Source organism: Astatotilapia calliptera, chromosome 7 (genome assembly GCF_900246225.1).
Source record: "Astatotilapia calliptera chromosome 7, fAstCal1.2, whole genome shotgun sequence".
Taxonomy (NCBI): domain Eukaryota; kingdom Metazoa; phylum Chordata; class Actinopteri; order Cichliformes; family Cichlidae; genus Astatotilapia; species Astatotilapia calliptera.
The window spans coordinates 9,235,299-9,255,522 of NC_039308.1; the positions used below are offsets into that span (position 1 = coordinate 9,235,299).

The 20,224-nt window shown below is 41.6% G+C and overlaps 1 protein-coding gene across 1 annotated transcript; it reads left to right on the forward strand.

The window, feature by feature from the left end:
* The first annotated feature begins 1,476 nt into the window (after positions 1 to 1,476).
* Positions 1,477 to 20,087, forward strand: snrkb (SNF related kinase b). The gene is made up of 5 exons (XM_026172930.1): positions 1,477 to 1,753; positions 3,571 to 3,928; positions 4,043 to 4,437; positions 14,814 to 14,955; positions 16,959 to 20,087. Exons 2-5 carry the CDS (start codon positions 3,693 to 3,695, stop codon positions 18,040 to 18,042), a joined length of 1,857 nt encoding a protein of 618 aa, XP_026028715.1. The 5' UTR covers positions 1,477 to 1,753; positions 3,571 to 3,692; the 3' UTR covers positions 18,043 to 20,087.
* Positions 20,088 to 20,224: the final 137 nt, after the last annotated feature.

Genomic DNA, 20,224 nt, shown 5'->3' on the forward strand with positions numbered 1-20,224 from the left:
CACACATATTCAAGATTCAAGGACTTCATTGTCAGTATAATATACACAGTATACAGCATACCGAAATGCCGTTTCACCCCAATGCTCATCTATGTGTTTATGGACCTTGCTTTGTGCACAGTCTTGTTGGAACAGGAAGGGGCCATCCCCAAACTGGGAGCATCAAATTGTGCAAAATGTCTTGGTACACTGAAGCAATAAGAGTTCCTTTCACTGGAATTAAGGGGCCGAACCCAACTCTTGAATAACAACCCCACACCATAACGCCCACTCACCAAACTTTATACTTGGCACAGTGCAGTCAGAGAGTACTGTTCTCCTGGCAACCGCCAAGCCCTGACTCATCCATTGGACTGCCAGACAGAGAAGTGTGATTCATCACCCCAGAGAACACATCTCCACTCCTAGAGCCCAGTGGTTGCGTGCTTTACACCACTGCATCCGACGCTTTGAATTGGGTTTGATGATCCTTAAGGATCATCAAACCCAATTCAAAGCCTTAACCAAAGTCTTAACCATCTAAGACCATGGCTCACCCATTGCATGAAGCTCTCTGTGAACTGTTATGGAGCTAGTCCGAAGGCTACATGAAGTCTGGAGCTCTGTAGTGAGTGACTCTGCAGAAAGTTGGTGACTTCTGTGCACCATGCACCTCAGCATCTGCTGTGATTGTACTTGCTGTGAATGTTGACTAGTATGTCATGGCTTAGTTGCTGCCATTCTAAACCTCTTCTACTTTGTTATAATATCAGACAGTTTACTGTGGAATATTTATGGTTGCTATCATGGTACCATGCTGGAATTCACTCAGATCCTGGGAGCGACCCATTCTTTCACAAATGTTTATAGAAGCAGTCTGCATGCGTAGGTGCTTGAATTTATGCATCTGTTGAAGTGTTTGGAACACCAGAAATTCAAGATTTGGATAGGTGAGTGAAGACTTTTGGCAATATAGTGTATTTACATTTGAACTATGAAGAGAGAAAGAATATAAAAAGCAAAGATAACACACGCAAAAATTTTCACACTGAAACATAAAGTGGCTGTATGGGAACTGGGAACTGCCCTCCAAGGATCCAAAAGACAACCAAAAAGACAAATTTTCAACAATAACACTGAAACTAATGAAAAGAATTACAAAGAGGTGGCACAGAGAAGCATAAAGGAACTATAGATAGAAGGAAAAAGAGCGGTTGCAAAGAAAAACGAAACCAGCACAAAGACTCATGACATCTTTGATATCTTGTAAGGTCGAGGGCCCCGCTGTGCGTCTGTCCTGGGGCCCCTGTCCTGTCAGTACGCTATGCTATAGCTCTTTGTTCCCTGCTCCTGTTTACAGAGCGAAACACCTCAGCCGTTACATAATTCTTGGACTTCCGAAGCGTCCATTCAGTTATTTTCCTCTCCTCACTGCGTACAAGAGGCTCGCGACCGCTGGCTGCTCCGCGCGAGCGAGCGAGCGAGACGAAATATGCATTGACGTCAAAAGCTAGCCGGACACGCGCGCGCGCACGACAAGTTCCGTTCTGCAACTTCGATGAGCGGGCGCGCGGTCGCGGAGCTCGAGGACACGGAGAGAGTGCGAAGTGAGGCGGGCGGTCATGAGAAAAGTATGGACCGGGAACATGGGAGTGTTGTGAAAGACAGCAAGAAGCTGCCGACTCACACAGCAGAATTCAGCGGGGACACCGAGCGTGGAGCCGCGGAGTGACCGAAAGAGCCGCTCGCTACTCGGGATATTTACACGACAATGGTAAGTTAGCACCGCCGCCACCGCTGTATCTTCACAGCAGTAACGGCACTTTACTGCCGTAGCTCTGTCGGTGTCCGTGAGGTTGTTGGTAATGGTTGTTTTGGAGGATGACTACATGCGCGTGCGTGTGTGTGCCAACTCGGGACTGCAGTTGAGGCCAAGAAGAGAACAGCTGGCCTTAACACAAGTGTGGCAGCCCCGAGTCAGGATTACGGGGTGCAGTGGATGTGATACAACTGTACAACCGAGGACATTAGCACATATCTAAGACAGGGAGGCCTGATTCTGCCCGGAGAAGCTGTTCAGAGGGGCTTTAAATAGGCTGCCGATAATAGTGATGCTGCGTTATATACTGGTGATAAATAAATCATAGTGTAAAAGGTTGTAGATGAAAAAAACAGTTGTCCGTTTTGATAAAATCATATGTCTGCCTCAGAATAGCTCAAAAGGGTCCTCTGAGCCTTTGTTTGAAATGATTGTTGTAGTTGTCAGTGTAATCAAGTGAACGCTAACTCAAAAGAGATGCAAAACAGTTAGAGAGAAGGCACAAAAACAAGCAGAGATGATGCCAAATACACTCAAAACTCCCGTCAAAGAAGTGGAAAATGACTGCAAAGAGATGTTAAACAACTGCGGAGATACAACATGACAAAAAGTAGAGAAAAACAACTGTGGAAAGAGATGCACGGTGACTGCAGATACTCAAAACAACAGAAAAGTCACAGAGAAAAGCCCACTTAGAGATACAAAGAGATGCAAAAGTTTCTTCTGCTTATGGGAAGAAAAAAGTTGTGAAAACAACTACGGCGTGAGAAAAATAAAAGCTAAAAGTTTGGTGGAAAAAAACAATATTAGCTACATTTTTAACACTAAAAACTAAACCGAAAGCAAGCAGAGTCTGGGAAATAACTGAAACGAAATCAAAATGAAAACAGAAATGTAAAAAACTGACTTGCAGGTAGGCACAAAAGAACAATCACACCGTGAAGCAAAGGGACTCTACAGAAATTATGGAATAACTACAGATACAGAGTACCTACAGAGATGCAAAACAACCCCTAAGAAACAGTATTTACAAATTTTTTTAAGGTTTTATTCACTAAAGGGGCTATTAGCTGCCAATGGATACTTCAGAGGTGTAGAACAACGTTTTTTTGTTTTTTTTTAATTTACTGGGCTTAAAGTTTTCCCACACAACAAAGATTTAATTTCTAGTAACTTTGAACAACATCTACTTTATTTTTCTGTTTTTCACCTTTATAGATGAACTCCCATCCGTGTGTTTACCTGTTTTCCTCCAACTGAATAACCTAATAAAAATCAAAAGAAAGCAGCAGTGAAGCTGGGGATGATATAATGATGATATCATCAGGTCTATTGCCACCTTGTGACCCTCTTAACCGAACTAATGACACACAAACACACTCGCGTACGCGCACAGATGTACATTATGGTTTCTTGTTACAGTATTGATTAAGCGTGCCATTTGTGCTTGATGGTGTTATTTGAGATGGAGCCAAACGCAGCCCCTCAGACAATAACACAATATTTTACACTCTGTTGCTCTTATTGCTAGACTGTAATTCTGCTACACTCTAATCTAGTCCTCGCTACTTAATTTAACCGTGTCCTGTTTTCTGTGCCTTTCGTTAAGCGATGTTTAATATCAGCCTCTTTCTGGTCCCGTGCCTGATGGGATGAGGCATTAGCGGCAGCAGCTGACCTCATCGAAAGCCCTTTTCCCTTCGGGCCAAAGGCCAAAATAATCAGCACAGTCAATTTAGTTTCATTGTGTTGTCATTTCTTTGTCCAACCAGGCGACTCTTCAGCAGTGAGGAACTTCGCTGCCTTGCACCTTCCCTCCCTTTTTTCAGTCCTTGACACCTTCACGCAACCAATTTCCACCTGCTCCCTTGTGAAGTCCCTCTCAGTTTTAAATATGGACTCCTCTGAAGGTATAAATGCTTCCCAGGATGAACATCCGGACCTGCAGAGCAGCCCTGGTCGCTCTGATCTCAGCGGACTGTACCATCTGGGTCGGACGTTGGGCAGGGGTCACTTTGCTGTTGTTAAACTGGGCCGTAATGTCAACTCGGGGCAACTGGTGGCTGTCAAGATGATAGACAAGACAAAACTAGATGTAATGGCAACGAGCCACCTCTTACAGGAAGTGAGGTATGAATGATAAAAAATAAAGATTGAACAGATACTGATCTCAGACTAAGAAGCTTGCTGTTCAAGATGAATGGTTGAAACCATCTTTGTTTAAATGTGTCCCTCCATTATCAGATGCATGAGGCGGGTGCAGCATCCCAACGTGGTTCGCCTTTACGAGGTCATCGACACACCCACCACTCTCTACCTGGTGATGGAACTGGCTGAGGGCGGTGACCTCTACGACTACATCCTCCGCCACGAGGGAGGCGTGGCCGAGGTTACCGCCAAGCGTCACTTCGCCCAGATTGTGCGTGCTGTGTCCTACTGCCACCAGCTGCATGTAGTGCACCGGGACCTGAAGCCTGAGAACGTGGTTTTCTTCCCTCAGCAAGGCGCCGTCAAGCTCACTGACTTTGGGTTCAGCAACTTATTCCAGCCCGGGATGATGCTGGCCACCAGCTGTGGGTCGCTGGCATATTCTGCTCCTGAGATTCTGCTGGGAGAAGAGTACGATGCTCCGGCTGTGGGTGAGACAGAGAAAATGTATTTTCTTTTTTGTATCTATGTGTTGTTATTTTGTTTTGTTTTTTAAGCGCTGAGCTTGAGATCAGAGATTTTAAAGCTGCCAGGCAAACCTGGACAAAGGGAGGCAAACATAAAATGCAAATTAGTCTTATATAACATCATCATATTTAGAAATATCCGCTTTGTTGGCTTTGTTTTTATACTCTGTTATTATGGTAATATTATGAGGGGGGAAAAACAATATTTGACAAACTGTTGAACAGTGGTAGAATGTAAGAGTATTTTTAGTAGGTTTATGATATATCCCACAGAAATACTCACAATACTCACACAATACTTCCTTGTGTTCCTAAATAAATTCCAAGTAAATAATTATATTGTAGTCATTAATTCTATATCTACATTTAACGAGGCAGTAATCAGCTGCCTCGACAGTGAGTTCCTCATCCTTTGGATGGACTAGCTTGCCTTCTTGGCCTGCTCTGCAAGCCTCCAGCTTACCTCAGATCTCCAGAACAGAAAAAAGGACTATGCACTCCAAGAGAGTGAAGCTGGAGTCCATCTGGCTGCTGAACGAAAGCCTCGAGACAGCTGAACAACCACCATAATAGCAACATGCATGTCTCTACAGACACACTAGCCAGGAAAGACTGTAGGTAGTTGTTGTCTCAGTTATATAAAGTGTCAATAATAAACAAAATATATCTGGGTGGCCCTCTCAAGTACAGTGGGAAAAACTCGCAGTCCAGTAAAACCAGTGACAGGGGCTCATAAGTAGACAGGTGAGCACAAACTGCACTGGAGTGTTTGTATTATCAAACTTGAACATTTTTAAAGTGTAAATAGCAGACATTGGTCAGTTCTACCTCCTCAAATATGTGATAATGAACTTTGTTTTGTGTATTGGAATGCTTAAGTTGTTATGCATTCTAACACATACACGACGGAGAAATTAAAGCAGTCAGTGTGCTCTATTTTTTCTCGTAAAATCGATTAATAGAGAAACAAATTTACAGATTTTTCAAAAAATGAAATGATTAAAGGCCTCTGTACTTTTGAGCGATGCCCAGAGGTTGCATGCAGCATCAAAGTCTTTCTTTTCTTTGATTAGCATGTGTAATTTTGCCATCGAGGCTTCAATATCTGTTTCATGTCATTTAATTATTTTCCACTCTGAGCAGAGCAAACTTGCCTGAGGGTAAATTCAGTAGCTTTCTACCAGACGCCTTATCATTGTCGGCACCCACATCAGATTTTACCCATTCGTCATGGGAGCAAAGTTGTTAAAATATACATTTTCGTCTGAGGATTTTAACATTTCTTTTTCTTAACCTTAGATTAAGTAGTTTAGAAAAACTTACTTTTTTAAAGTCTGGTTGACGGCTGTTGAAGATCTTTTGTTCACACAGTAGAGTCAGCAGATTAGGTAAGATAAGATGAAGCTGTTTTGTCATGTGCTGTTGCCAATGGGTGGAAAAATTACTGATTGTGTTTGATGCAGCTGCAACAAACTGCTAACACAGTCAAAATTCACCAACAAGCCTGTATTGTCTGTTTCCGTGAGCCCAACTGTTTGTGTGGGTGAACAGTAGGTGCCCATATTTGTCTCTTTGACCCTGTGTAGGTATCCCTGTGCATTTCCTTGTGTCTCAGTGTGTCTCTTCCATATTTGTGTGCTAGTATGCAATTGTCTGTGTGTGTGTGTGTTTGTATATCCGTTGAGGATTAGTGTGTGTATCTGGGTCAGTCTAAGCAAGCCAGCCAGTCATGAGCCAACTGGGCACGTTCTGCAGAGGAACCAACCACTGCAGCTCACCAGCATGCCCCCACTCTGCATAACAAGCATTTGTGTGTGTGTGTATGTGTGCGAGAGGGAGATGAGGACAGAGACAGATAGCAGATAGAGAAACTACTGTGCATCACTGTTTATCCTTACTAGAAAGGCTGCTCTGTACTGTTGGGATTTGTGGGAGTTTAGAGGTGAAGCCGGCAGATAGATTGTGGGATTTGAGTTTATAGAAACAGAAGGAGAATTGAGGGATTTGGTCTTGCGCATCCCGGGGGGGCAGGCAAACTCAGCATGTGGGCTTCAGGGATGTCGGTGGTCTTATCTGCTAAGCTGGAATAGGCTGGATTTCGGCAAGGTCTGGTTGCCGTTCTGTCAACTACAAATGCATCTGTCTTGAATGTAAAATAGTTTGTGCTCTTGCAGAAGGGCTTTTACTGACATTTGCACATGTAAATGGATCAAAACAAGAAAAACTGTAATTTAAGAAACCAGTGCTTTGAATTTGCTATATTGTTTATGGGTGTCGTAAAGATGAGAATTGTGATCTGAAGAATCTTTTCACACGCACGCATAACTTCAGCATGACTTACAAGTTGCATTAGTTCCTTTTTAATGTCACTTCCTGTTTCTAAAAGCGTCCACTCGAAGGGCGTCCATTGAAATCCATTTATTATTATTACATCCTTTAAGCCTGTTTTCTGCTTCACTTGACTCGAAGCGCATTTTTCTGTTCTATTTTTGCTCGTCTTAGTGTGACTCAAACTGTAGATTTCATGTTTATGTCGTCACTTTGACAGAAATGTACACTTCCATCACTCCGTGCACACATGCATCTATATATTCATGAATGTTTGTCGTAATCCTGAGCTGCACAGAAGAAGAGATGTCCCTCAGTGATCTCAGCTTAGTAAGATGACTCATAAACCTATCTTTGCACGCGCACACACAGACTGCAGTCTGTGTCCGTTTGATATTTCAGTCTGATATAATCAGGCTGCTGTGGGGATTTTGTTTTATACTTTAAAGCCTGAAAGTATACTAGATGTACATCTGATAACTTTATACAGGATGTCACCAAACCAGTAAATCGACAAAGCAGCTTCTGTGGCTTTTCAAGGGGCTTACATGTACTATAATATTGGACTGACATGCAGGGGAGAGGGGATCTATTTTAACTGTTCAGCCTTCTTACCCACAGTTCTAGTTATGTGGTACAAAAAGCAATATAAAGCAGCAGCTAATAATCTGAAACTTCTCTTCAGGGGGGCAATAATTTGAAAGACACCATGCAGCATGCTCGGCAATGCTTGCTACCTAGATAGCATAACATTCTGTAAAGTCGGAGGATGAAGGATGAGAGCTCTTTCTGCTTCTGAGCTCAGAGCTCCTCCTTACACAGCGACAGGGAATCAAGTGAGGCCGAGATCATGCATGATGATAAAAAGTGTACAGAAAGTTTTGAAGAACTCCGAATGGAGATCGTACCAACGCTGCAACACTAATAAGCTTGCTGTATGCTGACTGTGTTTAAAAAAACAGCAGCAACAATAAGAGGTGTTGTATCTGACAGAAGAAGATAACAGGCAGCCTGCTAAGGACTGGCTCTGTACTAGCCCTTTGTCAGATGTTAATGTTTGTTAATGAAAGCATATGAGTACATTATTTATTGTTTTGGTTTAATTGGTTTTATTGTTTCTTTATGTATGATGACATTAAAACCTTCTAGCAGCAGAGTGAAGCATTATAAACCAATAAAAATGTTGTCGTGTTCAAAAGTCATATTATTATTATTATTATTATTATTAATAATAATAATAATAATCATAATAAAACCCTAATATACTGTAAAACTTTCAAAATCTGCAGTCCAGCAATAGTTAACATGCAGCTTGATTGAAGATGTGGTGCTGGTGTTTGATGACGGTCATATGATTTAGAGTAGAGGCAGGAATGTCTGCAGGACTTCTTGCCTTTGAAAAAGATAAACACTGCAGTTACATAATATCTGCCCTTTACCGTGTGCGTGCATGTGTGTACACTTTCTGCACTCTAAGTGTAATTGTTAGGCTTCACAGACCAAGGTCATCGTGTTAACGATATATGTGGGTCTTTTCCTTATTTTTCCCAGTCACTGGCTAATGAGAATTAGTTTGTCATAAATTAAAGAGGACAAAAATAGTAGCTTATCAGTGTGGGAAAGAGCTCTTCCTGAACAAATGTAAATATGACAGCAAGAGGTGAGTTATGACAAAGAGTAGGGCTGTGCAATATAGTTGAGGGAAATGTCAGATAAGAAAAAAGGAAGAGCTAAAGTGGTCGGGTATGTTCTGTACAGGAGGAACTTCTGCTTTTGGCTGATTATTCTGAGAGTCAGCTACAAATGTTTGTGTTTCTGACAGCTGGTTGCCATGGAAAGGTTCAGCAAAATGCACTAACGTTATAAAGATGGCATAATCAGAAAAAACCCCCAAATGTGATAGAGGAAAAGCTGCTTTTTTACAGACTGAAGCATTAAATGTATGGGCTTTTTTGTGTCAGTTAGATTCTCTAAATACCTACATGCTAGATACAGTGCTTAGTAAGTCAGAAACAGTAATGAAATCTGGGGGTTACAGGTGGCTTTGAACTCTTTGATGTGCTCTCCAGTGTCGACAAATGTGTTCAGTCTTTGTATCTGGCTGCCACATCATACACACCACTCATTTGTCTGCTTTAGGGTGGAGGGTCATGGCTGCTCATTACCCAGTGGGGAGTAGCACATGTAAAGCCCCCTCTGAACATCCTATTTTAGACCAAGGAAGAGCTTCTTTACCGAGAGGTTTTCCGCACAAAACCTCTTTGTTGGTGTTTTCATATCAACCTCAAGGCTGCTTGACTGTTTGTAGCAACAAGTACTTTTCCAAAGCTTGAAAACCACAGCACCAGCAACGTTGACACATACTAGGAAGTATAATGGTGCAGTGAACAGATTATCTCTTAGCAACTAAATCCAAAAACAGATGCATCCTTCTTGGGGGGAATATTGTGCAACAGTGTGCATCAGTCGATGTTTCTGGGCACAGCATGTGATTTGTAATGGCTCTCTCTTAGGACCTAAGAAATGCTTCTCAACTTTTTTTTTCTTGTTCTTTTAAACAGTCTTTGCTGTCACCTGCCCGAAAGTAGCCTAAAGGGTTATTCTGCGTCAGGTCAGCAAACGCTTCCCACCTGACCGTCTCAATCCAGGAAAATGATGCACTTTTTTTTAATAGGAATTCAACATTAAACATGCATTTTGGCATATTTTTTAAAATTCCAGTATTTCAGAATTTCATGTTGGATAAGAGAGCAACATGAAAGCAACATGGCTTTCTGTGATACCAGGGCGGGGGGAAATTTTCTGTTAATTTAATGAACTGATGGCATATCCATAAATGAAATTGATTGCTAAAGTATTTTAAATGGCATCATCCTATTCTGAATAAATAAATACATTCTTAATGTGTTAAACTTCAGTAGTCAGTGTAAGGCTTCAGTCACACAGGCCTGGAGACCTGTCGGCAACCAGTATATTATCTGAGGTGGAGATATCTAGTAGTTACTGGTTGATTACATGGCCAGTGGCTTCTGGAGATTTCTGGAAATTGCTAGCTGAATTGGTCACAAAAAAAGTGTACGGTGCTGCACCGAAAACCTCCTTGCAATTGCTTAGGTTGCCTGCAGGTTGCCATGGTCACCAGTACTTTGTATTACTCATCAAATGGCAGTGAAATTGTGACCAAATGTGTTGGTTGCAGCAGTAAGATACAACTTTTATTTTGAAGGTGTTTACAGTGTCACTATAGTTTGGTGAGAAAATAGCGAGCATTTGCAGACGAATCGGTACATGTCATGCAAACTGAAGGCAACAGCAGCAATCTGTTAGCAACTAAAGCAGTCATTAGCAGGGTTTTGGTGCAGCAGCCACTCACCAGTCAGTTGAGACTGTTCTTATATAGACATTTTTCCCAGAGATTTCCAAGGAGGTCACCAACTGGCCTCTATTTTAAGATATCAATGGCACAGCAAAATAAGTTCCTGACTTTGTCATAAGAGTGCCTACAGAGCAAAACCTTGTTTGAATACTTTTCTGTTGTGTTTAAGGGGGGAACTGTACTTCCTGACTAGTTCAGCTACTTTTGTGTGGACTCTCCAGTCTGCTCACTGTAAGCTTCACATTTGTTTTAAGGGGATGAACACATGATTCAGTAGCAATATTAGTAAAATTACATTTACCAGAACAACCTGAAAAGTATCTGTATGAATGCCAGTTTTGGTCCAGAATAGTTCGCTAAATGTAATTTGCCTGAATTTTTGATACGCACTGCAAAAAAATTTAATAAAAACTATCACATTATTTCATTAATGTTCCAATTTAGCGTTTTGGCCAGTGTTGTTATTTACTATTGTTTTAAGTTTATTACTGCATTTCTTTTGAAGTAACACAGTTTCATGTCAAGGTAACCACACCAGATGACTTCACAGTTATTAAAATAATATGAGTATGTATTTTCATGTATTGACAACTTCCTTCCTTATCAAGATTTTTATGAAAGACTTAGAAGATAATCATATCAAAATAATAACATTTCCCAAGATCATGAGAAATTCCTGTAATACATCGGTTACTGATGATCTAACAGCATTTTTCATGCTGGCCAAATGTGGGCAAAAAAAGGGCTGCATTTATATTTAGTCTGAACTTGAGGACCCGTTGGAAACGAGTCAGCTGTGCTGACCCTTTCTGACGTATTTGGCCTTGAAAAGTGTACTTAAAAGGAGATGGCCCCAGTAGAGAACCACAGATCAGTCATTAACTCTTTGAAGCTGCAGTGAATTCTGTGCACGAGGTTTTGTATCGCAACAGTTTTCATAGTTTAACTTATTTTCTAACGTGATTCAGCCTATATCTGCATCTGGTTTGTGTTTACTTTGTATGGATGTATGTGTGTGTGTCTGCTGTTGATCTTTGTCCTGTCAGCAGGCCACTAATGCATGGTAAGAATGTGTGATATTCCCCAGTGAGCAGAGAAAAGTACACTCCCAGCACTCAGTGGTTTCTCCTCCCTGTTGCATAATACGTCCCTGGACCAATATTAGCGTGTGCATGAGCGTGCGTGCGATAGTCGTGTGGTGAGAACTGAGGGCTCTTGTTTGGACTGTCATGAGAACAATGTGGAACAATGGCTGGATGTCTGATCACATACGGGGCTGTTACATGTGAGAATCACTGGATGGAGGAGGATTTGAATGTACCACAATGTTTTATTATACTCCTAAAAATATTTTTGAAATCCTTTTATGTCTGACTTGCTCAGGATTTAATAAGGAGGGTTTTGTTTTGTGTTATTATAACGGTGTGTGTAGCTGCAGGCACACTGCATCTCTGCAGTTTCAGGATTACCTGTGCCCTAAAACATGTCCACTATTATGTGTTATTTTAAACTAATGTGAACTAAATTAGTTGCAAAACTGATTGCACTGCAAGTGTGCTGTGTCCACAAGGGCTTCAATTCTGAGAAACGGATGTCGATATTTAGAAAACAAAGAGCATCTCAGGGTTATGGTTAGCAGTCTAGCAGTCTCAGGTAATACATGTGTCATTTTTATTATTAACTCTAAACCTCCCCCACATTTTCCGTATAAATGTTATTTATTGTGGTTACTGCTCGTCTTTCTTGTAGCACCAGTGTGGGACAGCTCTCCAGTTTCATTGAACTATTGCATAAAGTTTGACAATTATGTGGTTTGATGACCACATCCTATGGGGTAGCTGCATAGGCAGAGACCACATTTACTTACTTCTGGTGCAAACATTTCGTTCTATAAGCAGGCCTGAAATATGACAGATACTAGGTTACTCCTAGTAGGATTTCAAAGGGTAAAGAGTTCGAACATGTGCATCCGGTGCTTTAAATGGAACAAATCGAATCGGCAGATTGCTGATTCACTTTGTTCCATTGAATCTTTTTTTTATTTTATTTTTTACTGGAAACATTTGTGTGTAGCGTGTTAGCATGTGTCTGTTAGCACTGAATGCAATAACCTTTAAAATCAGAATACTTTACTAATCCCTAAGGAAATTGTGTGGGTTACAGTTGCTCTAAGACAGTAACAGACTAACCTAATTAAATAATATGATATATTACAAAGAAAGATCACTAATATATACAAATCACTTAAATATCAAGACTATTATAGAGGTGAAATATATATGATTGACATTTAACTCTAACCTGTAAAACATTTGTTATTTTACTGTAGAGCATGTGCAAAGGGTGGAGCTATTACGGTATGTACAGTGTATTACATGGAGGAGTTGTACAGGGTCGTTCAGTGGTGCTTTTTGGTTATCTCAGTCTCTCCAATCTGTTCAATGTGTCTCAGATCTAAAAACCAGTCTGCCTACGGCCCAACTCCATTCTCTCCCACTCTTTCCCTTTTATTGTAAACTAGTAAAAGTTTTGAAAAAGCCCTCCAAAATAAAAATAAAAAATAGCTGGGGTATATGTGTAAATTAATTAATTTCAAAAGACGAAGCGATTGTCATACATAACATAACTAAACTCTAAAAAGCACTTGTTGTACTACTACTGTTTTATTTGTACTCATTTCTTTGTTTCATTAAGAAAAAGGGAAATCGAGGCAGCAATTTATTGACATATGCAAACATAAATGGAAATACAGTGTAAGGCGGGTCTTTGTTTTTTGTTTTTGTTTTCCTGGTTCTTAAGGTCATAATTTTCAGATACTGTTTCTGTGTTGCTGATAGATTTAAGGGACTCCCACTTCTTCTTTTTGTCCAATTTCCTCAAATTTATTTTGCTGAAATATGGTAAGTTTTCAGCTAATCCCTCTTTGGTAATCATCCTGTAGGTACAAAACTGCTATTTTATGCATGTCTCTTGGCATTTTTCAACTAAATTCAAATGGAGAAATCTGATCAAACTGTCTGCTTTTGCAACAAAGTATCTTTCTGGATGACTTTTTGGTCTCGTTCAGTAATATCAAGTCTCTTTTGATACAGCGTGATGTTCATTTTTTAAACGTCAGTTCCCTTCAGATTTAAACTGGTTGTGTCACTGACAAATGTTACTAAATGAGCACGCTGTGTCCCCTTAGTTCATTATCTCATAACACAACCTCATTAACCAGTGATGATTGTCTTTCTCACAGTCAGGAGTACAGCTTAATATTTTATTACTGGTGTGGACAGTTAGTTTGAACCGAGATTATTGTTCATGTTGTGATATCACTGATGTCACAGGTTGAGCCTTAAGCTGAATTAAAGGACAAGTAATATGAGCTGGTTAATGAAGGATTGATAGTTAAGAAGCTGAGGCACTAAAATCTTTAGGATTTCGCCCCTTGGAACGGTCAATGTTTTTGAATGTAGGTATTTGAATTCTGACGAGCGTTACGGCTTTTACCAGACCTCGCCTGCTTTAACCATGCATTAACAGCCCCTCAGAGGTATCGCAGTACAGGCATGACAAGTGTTTGTATCATAGTTTCAGTCTCGGTTTCACAGCTGTAATTCTTCTGCAGGAAAGAACACAAAAGATGTGTAAATATGCTTAAAAAAATTAGTTTTAATAGCTTTATATGTGGAGCGCAGTGTTCCCTGAAGAATCCACAGTGGAGGGGAAAACTGAAAGATTAGCAGCAAAAGCTGTAAAATCAAGGTCAGACCACTTTAATTACCCTTTAGGTCGCACACGAAGGAAACGGGATATCAGCAGAGACAGGTTTTAGCGATGAAGATTTACGATCTGTGATATTTACAGTGTTACATTGGGGCTGGCACACAATGCAAACAGTGTTCAGTGTTCTTTTTTCCAGTGTTTGGGAAGCAACACGAGAAGAGGCATAAAAGATAGAAGGGAGTTCATTCTCAGAATAGCACAACACCACAACAAGCCATCTGTTTGTTATGGCCTTCAGCCCTCAGATCGCTTTCCTCAGCTTGCGTGAGTTTCCTTTACCCGGCTGCTGTGTTCTTGCCTCACTGAGGCCGTTTTGAGTGTGAATCGACTTCCTCTTGCTACATCAGGACGGGAGAGGGAGGGTAGGCAAGTGGAAAAGGGGAAGGAAAGGGAGGAGATGGGGAAAAGGGCACGCTGTCAGCAGTGCTGTCGGTCAGGAAGCCCGGGCATGTGTGAATGTGGTTTTACAGTCGGGGTCAGGAGCGCTTAGCCGAGTTGTCTACAGCTTAGCGCTTAAAGTTTTGACTCTTAAAAACCGGACATCCAGCTGTTACTCACAAGCTTTCCTCTTAGATTGTTTCACGTCATTGAGGAATGCAGTAGTTTAATCTGAGCTGCTCTGTTGTGTGTACCCTGACCCTAGACCTCACTGTTGCTCTAAGGCAGACAGGAGACCACTTGAGATCAATGAGTAGAGCTACATTCAAAAAGGCAATTTTTTAAATACCCTATCTGACCCGTGGAGCTCGGAGTATTCTAACTATGATGAGAGAGCAGAGGGATGGGAGGCTATTTTCAGTCTGGAAATCATTTGCTATTTAAGGCAAATTTTTGTGATTTTTGTGTGTGTGTGTGTGTGTTCCAGATATCTGGTCTCTGGGGGTGATCCTCTACATGCTGGTGTGTGGAGTCCCTCCCTTCCAGGAAACCAACGACAGCGAGACTCTGGTCATGATTTTGGACTGTCGTTACTCCATTCCTGAACATGTGTCTGACGAGTGCAGAGAGTGAGTAAAATCTTAGCTTACAATCAAGGTCCTCTCAGGCCAGATCTTCAGAGGAAGAAAAAGGTTTTATTATTCTGAATGCTTTATTTTTGATTTCTCTGCCAGAGGGTTCTGCTGTTCAGTAGATGAGTTAAAAATCTGCTGACCGTAAAATCATCTCATTAGCGTGCGTTTCACTGAATAATTTCAGTGTCCTAGTTTCCTCAAAGGCTCCATTACCCTGCTGCACATATAGTTCTCCCTAACAGTGTGAGAATCATCCCAAACATTGCAACACAGAAACTTCTGGGTCTTTAGTTTTGCTAATCCGGAAACAAAATAAAGCTCACAGGTGCACATCTGTCTTCACAATCTTACCTTCACTCCTAACAGTCTGATCCAAAACACACACACTGGGTTAACATCGGGACAGCGTTAACACCTCCAAACCCAGTTACAACCTCTGCAGGATGTCCTGTGAACATAAACCAGGAAGTTCTCAAATCCTAATAAGTCAATTCAAATACACAACATTAATTTTCAAAAATCAGATATGTATTTTCTTGCCTGTTGTCCACATTGATGTAATTTTGTTGTGGGGTTGTTTTTTTATGAGGAAAGGAGAGAATTGGGAGCTAGATGTACCGCCCCCACTCACAAGGAGATTACCTCTGATTGGGTCACTTCCAAACCTTTCTACATAACTTCATTAGTTTGATCGCCGATCTTGGATCTGGTCTCTGGAGGATATTTTCATCTTGTTTTAATTTGTTGATAAAAGTGTCAGTACACGTCATCTTTTTTTCTTTTTTTTTGTCCTTGTGCATTCATTTTTACCCCTTAGCTGAGCAGGTGGCGTGAACACGATAACTCGAGGCAACGCAGGATTATGATATTGACTACTACTAAATATCCTAAACAAGTTCAAATTTCAATGATCTCGATCAAAGGGTCAGAGGTCAAATTTTCTGAAAAACTTGAGAATCCCATAACTCAAGCAGGAAGTCACATAGGATATTGACATTTATACCACAGGTGCATCTACTAAGAGTCTGAGGGTCCGCATTGGCGACCGCAAATATTTTTATTATTTTTAATATTTTATTGTTTTTTTGTGAGGGAAAAGGTCATTGAAAAAAAATGTGATGTAAATTTGGTCTGAGCGACATGTCACATTGAGCTCCTTTGTGTACCAAAGTGTTGTGGAGTCAAATGTAAGGCCATCTGTGCATCAGCTAAAGCTTGCAGAAAATTGGGTCATTCAGTGAGGCAGTGATTACAAGCACAGCAGCAAATCTACAATGACTGAAAAAGAAAAGAATCAAGGTGTCAAAGTCCAGACCTCCATCTGACTGTAATGCTGTGCAAGCACCAATCTTTTTTGTTCTCTGTGTTATGAAAGAGGGAAGTTCAGATTACTGGCCAGTAAACCAACAATAAATCTGACTTTCAGCAGCACGCCACTTTTTAGGCTCATTTCACGGTTCTTGTCATCATCGAGCCGTTTCTGTACAACACGGGCACCATTAGAAATACATCGTTTACACACCGTTTTTTATTTACATCACAAGTGGGGAGTCAAAGGCCTTAGCCTTGAATACCAAAGAGTGTGTGTGTAAAAAAAACAGAAGCTTTATTTCCATCTTCCTCCCCAAAGGTTTTTTCCAGCTTGTCTTCGGTCTTCTGAGGTTAAAAAGGCAGCAGCCATAAATACTCTCTGCCCTGTGGTTTTTGTCAGATTATCTGCAGCAGCAAACACATCCTCGAACATCTGACCCGGCACTTGTCATATGACTCTGCCCTCGGTCACACAATGGTGTGTTTCAATTGAGAAGAGGAGCTGAATAGAACAGAAGATCCTTCTGGACATACGGGTTTTAATAAGTGTGCCGATGGCCTAGATCAGATCAGAATCAGGTCGTTTTCTGTGTCAAATCAGTCGCTCCAAAAGCTTATCGCTTAAAGTATAACAGACGTTTACATCACCTCCATCAAACAATAAAATTCTCTGTCTTTCCTGTCAGTCTGATCTCCAGGATGCTGCAGAAAGATCCATCTCGCCGCTCCTCACTTGATGAGATTGAGGCTCACCACTGGCTCCAGGGGTTGGATAACGCCCTCCTCAGTCCAGAGGCCCCACCGCACTGGCTCTCAGGGGCCCTTTCTCCCAGCTCTCCCCACTCAGGAGTGCCTGAGTGCGGGGATCTACTCGCTGCAAGGCCATCGTCTGACAAGCCCTTCCCTGCTCCGTGGCAGCCCAGCCTCAGCTTCACCCTGCGTCCACCTCCAGCTGAAGAGCCTCCCATCACCAAGAACCTTCCTGCACTTCAGCAGATCTGTGAGGAGGAGGAGGAGGAAGAAGAAGAAGAGGAGGAGGAGGAGGAGGAGGAAGAGAACGAAAGTATGATAAAAGAAGGGGAAGGCTCTGCCTCTTTACTAGAGGGAGAGCCAGAAAGAGAAACTAAAAAGACACAGGATGGAGCAGACAATCAAGACAGCAGTGAAGAGGAAGAGTTAAGAAGCTCATTGGAGGTGATGAAGGAGGGGGACAAAGCAGAGGTGGAGACAGAAATCAAAACTGAAGACAGTGGGTGTGTGATTTCAGATCAGCCAGTCAGTCATGGAGACAGGCTGGTCAGTCAGATTCCTGAAGTCTCGCCATTCTCCCAGCTGGCTTTGGGTGTGCCGTGCTGTCAGGGCCAGCATGACATCACAGCCCGAGAGGAAGGAAAGGACGAGGAGGTGGAACCCAACAACAACACCAACAAACCCCATCCTCCTCTCCCTAAACCTGACCCCCATCACTCCCCGGTGTCCTCCGCCAGGCGGAACAAGATGGAGCTGCAACGAGGAGGACGAGAAGGCGACAGGGGAGGAGAAAGCGGTAGAGATGACCTCTTAACAGACAGGTGTCAGCCCCACAGCGCAGCGACGACCCGGGAGGAGTCTGCCCCGAGGGTGGAGCAGGGAAAACGGCACAGCGTGAAGCTTCGTGAGCGTCTCTTTCAGTTTCCTCTGTGTGAGAAAGCTCTGGCCTTCAACATACCGACACACAACAAGCCCAAGATCCTGCCGCTGGCTCAGTACAACTGCTGCCACGTGCTCTAAGTGAAACCGGCCCCGGCGATATTTGTTGTGCTGCTTCCACATTAGGGAGACAAGGGCTGTTTAGCGGTCCGCGGGTCACCGGCTACCGAGAACAAATCGCGTGAAGCGGCAGACCGCTGAGCTCGCTGCTGAGGCTTTCTGCCGCTGAGTGTACATGAAGGACCGTGTACAGCTTCATACGTGCAAACACTCCGCTCTAGCACTTTGCTCGTCTGGTAAACACCCAGAGAGCTGGTGCTGAGTACAGTAGTCAAACTTAGTAGAACCTCGTCCCTTTGCTGCTGTGTACAGGAGCCACCACAGAACTAAACGAGACTGTTTCCAATGTGTAGCTTAGAAACTTTACTGGACCTAACTGTATATGAACTTGGGAGACTGAAGAAAGAAGGTGATGGAGAGAGAAGAGAGAGAGATCTGATAACCACAAGCAGTTTTTATTGAATAAGCTAAAGTCCATTTTATTTGTTTGATGGTGCCTAACAGCATAAAATGGATTCATACTTCACATCACAGCGGTGTCATTTTAGTCTCGACTGCAAAAGCTCTGAAAGTCATTAATTGATTATCTTCTACAGATTCCTTATTTTATTACATATGTATAAGATGGACCTTTAAACTAGAGCTGCAAGTGTTTTTTTTATTATTGATCAGTCAGCCAAATATTATGATGGATTTGTTTATTTTGTCAGGAAACTGTAAGAAAGGGTGTTTGACCAGTGGACCAAAACCTGAATTCTCTTTAAATTGAGACTAAAAAAGAGGTTTTTAAAAAATAGACACATTTGACATCATGAGAACATCGACTGTTGGATTTTTTTTTTTTTTGGAGAAAAACAGATAATTATTAAAATAGCTGCAGATTTTTTTTGGGATGCACAGATGTATTATGTGACCGTCTACGCGCTTTATTTGGAATCTGATTCTGCTGCAGAGTAGCACTACTTTCCTTTTGCACATCCTGCCTGTGTTTGAAAGCTCTTATTATAAGCTGTTGTAAAGAAAGACGGAGACTGTTATGATATGATAGGACAGAGATGATATGATTTCCTGTCCTCTTAATCCTTGTTTCATACATATATAAATATATATTAATAGAATGGCTTGTCCTAACTTACCATATAAAGTGTTTCTAGACTCACTGGTCACTGATTGGGATGCAGATCTTCCATTTTTCTTTTTAATTTTGCTAAACATGGTAACTTTTTTTATTATTATCATTATTATTATTATTATTATTATTTTGGATGAGCAGATATAATGTTCCTTGATTAATTTTTTTTATAATGCGACAAAGATATGAATTCTCTAAAGAGATATGTGACTTTGCGCATGTTAATACTGTCATTTATCACAATATACCTCCACGTGTCTTGGACCTGACAGGACAGTCGTTGTTTCTATGTTCTCGTGTGACTGTAATTACCTTGAGGTAACCCACTGAATAATGAATTGCACACAGTATGACTACTGTAGCTGGCAGCTTTTAACAAGCGGTGTCCGGGGACTGGATGGCTAGATTTGTTGATCATTCGGCCCCAACCACAATGGCTTGTTATTGTGTAGCCGAGGAGACTCTCCATGTGGGATTATTTTGACATATAATGGCTCTGTGTGTTCTGTATTTTTTCCTTTTCGACGCAGATACAAAGGTGTAATGTTTTGTAGGGTGACAGAAGGTCAAAGCTGTACAATAAGCTACATCTTGCTCCTATAGTTCAGTAACCAGAGCTTGCTGTTGTCAGTCACTGCACCTTCATGAGCTCAACAAATTGGATTTCTCATCAGGACCCGCCATCGTCGGTTCCCCACCTACATAAAGAGCGGCCGTCACGTGAAATCTGATTATCGCTCATGTTTCATCAGCCGTGGAAGCATAAAATCTGTGCAGTAGAGGGATAAAATTATTTGCTTCTGTGTGATTGCAGCCTGTCTTTCCTCAGTGCGTCTCTGTCTACTGACCTGCATTATAACTAGGACCACATCTCTATGGAGCCATGAACTTATTTTTCTGTATTTATTTATTAAAATGGAATAAGTCAGCAGGATGGATGGTGTGCAGTCTGTTTATTTCACAGAAACTCGCATTGAAAACAAAATGCTCTTCTTGAAAAGCTCATTTCCACCTTTATGTTTTTATTCTCTACTTGATTCACAGTTCATAAAATCCTTACTACCGATCCAC